We start from the raw sequence: 4,490 nt of genomic DNA, 5'->3' as shown, positions 1-4,490 counted from the left end.
CGGCCAGGGGCCCAGGGCCCATCCGTACGCCGCGGGTTTCAATCTCCCAGTGCTCACACATTTTCCTCTTTCTTTTTCTTTTTCAGAGGACGCCCGCACCTTCTAGAAGGCCAAGAAGATTCGGCGGGGATCACCACGCCACGCAACGCAAGCGAGGACGAAGGCGGTGTGTATATGACATGGACAATGACGGAGTTGGAAATGCTTCCTGCCCAAGCCTGCTGCGGTGCTTCTCCGCGGGCGAGGGAACCCACGATTACCCAAGAAAAGCAATCTGGTTCGAGGTTTATCTGCTGGCATATACGTATAATGGTTAAATGAACTCTTGGATGCTTCTACTGTTATTATCACTTTCTCACTCTTCAAGGTGCCTTCAAAGAAAAACATTCTTCTCTGGCCCTCAGGCAGCGTAGATCATCAAGATATGCAAGGTCCAGGGAAGCAGATATGCAAGATAATCTACTCTAGTCGGAATATCTGGGGACTTACCCTGAAAAAAAGGGAATTTCTGGGAACTATAATCAAACTACGCGTGGGACACATGCCACAGAAAAAGAAATGATTGGAGGCTGAGATTATGGGCACTACTTCCTCTGACCGAAAATGTATTTATCAAAAGTTACGTCCTTTTAAATCTGTAATCAGTTTACACTTGTAGCATTTCAAACAATATATTTTGCCCTTGAAGAACGCATCGATTTTCAGGTCTTCACACGTTTCTGACTACAACGTTTTGCAGTAAGATCTCAGACCGATTCAGCACAAACCCTCCCAAGTTCGACACAGATCCTAGAAAACGTGGTGGCATGAGAATGCTGACAGCCGCCAATCGCAGTAGCTAGCAGGAGAAAAAACACTCAAGAATTTCTGGGGAGAGCAGGCGAAGATGAACAACAATGTCCATAAAGGCAGTGATATGTCACTGCTAAACATTCCAACAACAACAACAATAATACATACCAGTCGCTTACAACAGTTGGCCCAAATCATCCTGGGGGGTCTGCCAAGATACGGGGATATCATTGCCCCCATCTTCATCCGGCAAAGCTACCATCAATCTACCACCTACCATCTCCCCAGGGGCATTCGTCCCGAGAGTCGAAGCAAAAGATATCAGAATTTACAGCATCCAAGGGGGCAGGCAACACGTCTCCGCTGGCCCGATTAACGCCTATTCGCAGGCCGGTTTCGTGTCGAAGCTAGTCAGGCAGATCGCAAAGGCCTGGAACGCCGACAGCGGGTATCTATAATCCATTGTGAATATGTCTTTCCCGATCTTCCCAAACTGGAGGATCACCTTTTCCTGCTCCGCCGCTGGGACGACCAGGGAGGGGTCAACCGAGGCAACGAGCTGGAAGTTCTTGACCGATGCTACGGTGACACGCCCTCGGAAGTTGAGGCACCAGCACTGCAGCTGCTCGTGCCAGCGGGGAGCTTTATTCTTCAGAAGCAGAGGCGCTTCGCTGGTGGAGATCGGTCCGGATAAATCAGCGCTGAGGCTTGTTGACGAGAATTCGATGTTTGGTACCTTTCCTTTGCCACTAGTTGATAAGGTAGACACTTGTTCGTCGAGTGAGTGGACCATGCCAGTAGGGGTCGGGGCCTTGCCACCTTCCTGAATGCACACGGCTGGTATCGAGTGCATGGTGCACTGCATTCTCCTTGGTCCTCGATTGCGCAGGACAGTGAGCTCATATGAGACGGTCGCAACATTGTAATTGCCTAGTGGCAGTCTTGGTGATACTTGCTTCGAGTGCCTTTTGCTTGGCTTGTTGTTAGGCAACACCGCAGCATCACAAGGAGGTTGGCTATCAAATATTGTGAACTTTGTGCCAAGGAAGTTTGGTCTGATTCAGGAGAATATAGTATGATTAAAATGGCACAGTAAAGTAATCATATTACTTAGCCAACAAAATAGTAAGCTTACTTCAGTTTGCCAACATAGGTGCTGCTGGAATGAGAAAAATCACCAGACATGAGTGATATCACAAAAGAAGTTCTGGCTGCACGTCTGATCTTGCGGGCCGCAAGCAAAAGCTTGTCATTTTCCCCATGCAGAGCTGCATTGCATACACAACACTAGTCAGTGACATTGTTGGGCATATTTGAACTTTGGTAGATTTGTGTGTCTGACTAAATCTCTGTAAATGAACTAATCTTAAATAGGACGTGGTGCAGGTTATCTTTCTGGATGCACCCTGCTCCACTGCCTACCAAGCTTGACGTGGACTGACCCTAAAAAGGGTTTGCTGTGGACTGCACAAGATATCTAGCTTATTCTGGTAAAAATTAATGCACCGCATCAACGGTTGAGTTCAGCTTCTGCTCCTGCTACACTACACTTGCTAAGAATGAGTAGCCCAGGACCTAAAAAAGGTTTGCTGTGGACTGCACACGATGCCTAGCTTATTCTGGTAAAAATTAATGCACCGCATCAACGGTTGAGTTCAGCTTCTTCTCCTGCTACACTTGCTAAGAATGAGTAACCCAGGTCCAATTTGATGCAGCAAGAAGGGAGTTTTACTATGGTATACCCTCACTTAACTGATTACAGTGTTCGAAATGATGTTAACCAGTAACAGTTAGCTTCCTTCTCAATTTGGAGTTCAGGACTAGCAATGAATAAAGCTTTTGCAGTAGTGGGAAAACCCTTAGATTAATTGTTGTTTATTATTCTGCCGATTCTTCTTAAAGGAATGTAGTACAAACTCTATGATACAAACTGAACCATTTATCTTCGGTGCCATCCCATTAAGGCATTAGCGGATACAGATTCCACTAAATAGAATAAATCGTGCATCGACTCGCCTTGCATGGGCCAGTCATACTAACTCACAAGGAAAAGTATGAAGCAATACATTATACATCTTGATGCAATGGTAACAGAACAAAGAAGGAATTCGAAACCATGTGTTCAAGCAATCAGGCAAGATCGACTTACATGGGCTGAGCCCCAAGTAGAGGAGATAGGTGGACGTCGCCCTGTCCCTCCTCACAAAGCACTGCACCGGAGAATCACGAGGCCCCGGCTGCGACAAATCACCGAGTCAAGCATCCAAACTCACACCATGATGAGCAAACAGATCATGGGGAGACGGGAGATACCTGCTTTAGGGAGATGGGGAAGGTGATCCTGCTGCACTCCTCGAGGGTCTTCACCACATCCTTGGTGACCTCGCGCCACGACCGGCAGACGGCGGCGCAGGCAACGACGTGGCGCCGCGCCGGCCAGGCCACCTCGCTGGCCTCCACCCTCTGTATCACGTCGATGAGCAGCTCCGGCGGCAGGTTCGCCCACTGCCCCTGCTGCTGCGGCTCCTGGCCCGGCCGCGGCGGCTGCGGCTGGGGCTCCGGCCACAGGCTGGGCCAAGAATGCCGCGACCCCCCGCGGCCGTGGCCGTGGCCGGCGCGCCCGTCGGTGACGCCGCCGCGCCTGGACATGCTCCCGATGCCGTCCCTCATCTCCTTGAGCTCCCGCACGATGCTCTTCAAAGACATTGCGACTTACGGGGCAGCTGCTGTCGCTCTCGCGGAAAGAGGCCGGCCCCCTTACTGCGCCATGGCAAGATCCGCCATTGCGGGCGAATCTACTCCAAAAATGGCAGGAGACAGCTCATAAAGTAGTCGCCGCCACTCACGCATCCACCCCAGCTAAACAAATGGGCATTTTTTTTTTTTGAGAAAGATCTGAAGCACGCGGCTCCGGAGAGACCCAAAGAAGCTGGAATTTGAGGAGACGGCGAGGGCGAGGATCCGGCGTTTCCTCGCCCGGCGGCCCGGATCTGGGGAGGAGGCAATGCGGCAACGAGGCGCCGGAGAAACCGAGGATTCACGCTCGGGCGGCCTCGAGATCCAGAGCTTCCCCGCTTTCGCGGCTCAGAGAATCAAGAAAATCGGCTCAAGGACGGATCCGTTTCCCTCATTTCCGCCTCCGTTGGATCCCCAGCTCCTTCCTCCCCCCGCAAGAGCTCCAGATTACGGAGCCCCCCCTCGCTCGCCTTCCTCCTCTAAGCTCTGGGTTTCTCCACAGAGAGCTTCTCCCTCCGCTCCCTCCCTCTCTCGCTCTTCTCTCTCTGTCTCTCCGCTGCAGCTCCTGTGAATCCCGTGTGTTCGGGCGTGGGCTTGTATTAGGGAGAGGATAACAAAAGGGGCCTTGGAGAAATAAAAAAATGAACGGGGACGGGGTTTTTTAAGCGGGTGGGGACGGCCTTTGTGGGGCGCTCTTTTTTCCTCTCGTTGAGTTTTCACCTTTCAAGGTGTGCAGGTACTGGTACTCGTCGCGGCTCCCCAAAACCCACAGCTGCCCAACGGGAATCCTATGCATCGGCACGGAGTGTGCGCCGCTGTGGGACTCACGCTCTGGTCTTGGGGTGAGGTTGGGCTGCTGCTCCGGTGAGGTGAGGTGAGGTGGTTGCAGGGCAAGTTACATGGTGAAGAGACCCTAAAAGGCACTTTGTGTTGGGAGGAAGACTTTCCCTCTGGGATGCAAT

General features: G+C 51.4%; 1 protein-coding gene across 1 annotated transcript; it reads right to left on the bottom strand.

The window, feature by feature from the left end:
* Window positions 1-882: 882 nt before the first annotated feature.
* Window positions 883-4,216, bottom strand: LOC125514280 (tubby-like F-box protein 5). The gene is made up of 4 exons (XM_048679591.2): window positions 3,106-4,216; window positions 2,942-3,029; window positions 1,928-2,060; window positions 883-1,847 (listed from the first exon to the last, which is right to left on the bottom strand). The coding sequence occupies exons 1-4, from the start codon at window positions 3,496-3,498 to the stop codon at window positions 1,172-1,174; spliced, it is 1,290 nt and encodes a 429-aa protein (XP_048535548.2). The 5' UTR covers window positions 3,499-4,216; the 3' UTR covers window positions 883-1,171.
* Window positions 4,217-4,490: the final 274 nt, after the last annotated feature.

Source organism: Triticum urartu, chromosome 6A, assembly GCF_056163025.1.
Source record: "Triticum urartu cultivar PI428250 chromosome 6A, HENAU_Tu73, whole genome shotgun sequence".
Taxonomy (NCBI): Eukaryota; Viridiplantae; Streptophyta; class Magnoliopsida; order Poales; family Poaceae; genus Triticum; species Triticum urartu.
The sequence above is the reverse complement of the archived record's forward strand: the minus strand, read 5'-3'. Positions and strand labels throughout refer to the sequence as shown.

Excerpts from the sequence above, each read along its gene's own strand:
- LOC125514280 (XM_048679591.2), bottom strand. The coding sequence starts at position 3,498 with ATGTCTTTGAAGAGCATCGTGCGGGAGCTCAAGGAGATGAGGGACGGC. Across the intron at positions 2,061-2,941 it reads CTACTTGGGGCTCAGCCCAT|CTCTGCATGGGGAAAATGAC; the intron begins GTAAGTCGATCT and ends TATGCAATGCAG. Across the intron at positions 1,848-1,927 it reads ACCTATGTTGGCAAACTGAA|ACCAAACTTCCTTGGCACAA; the intron begins GTAAGCTTACTA and ends CTCCTGAATCAG.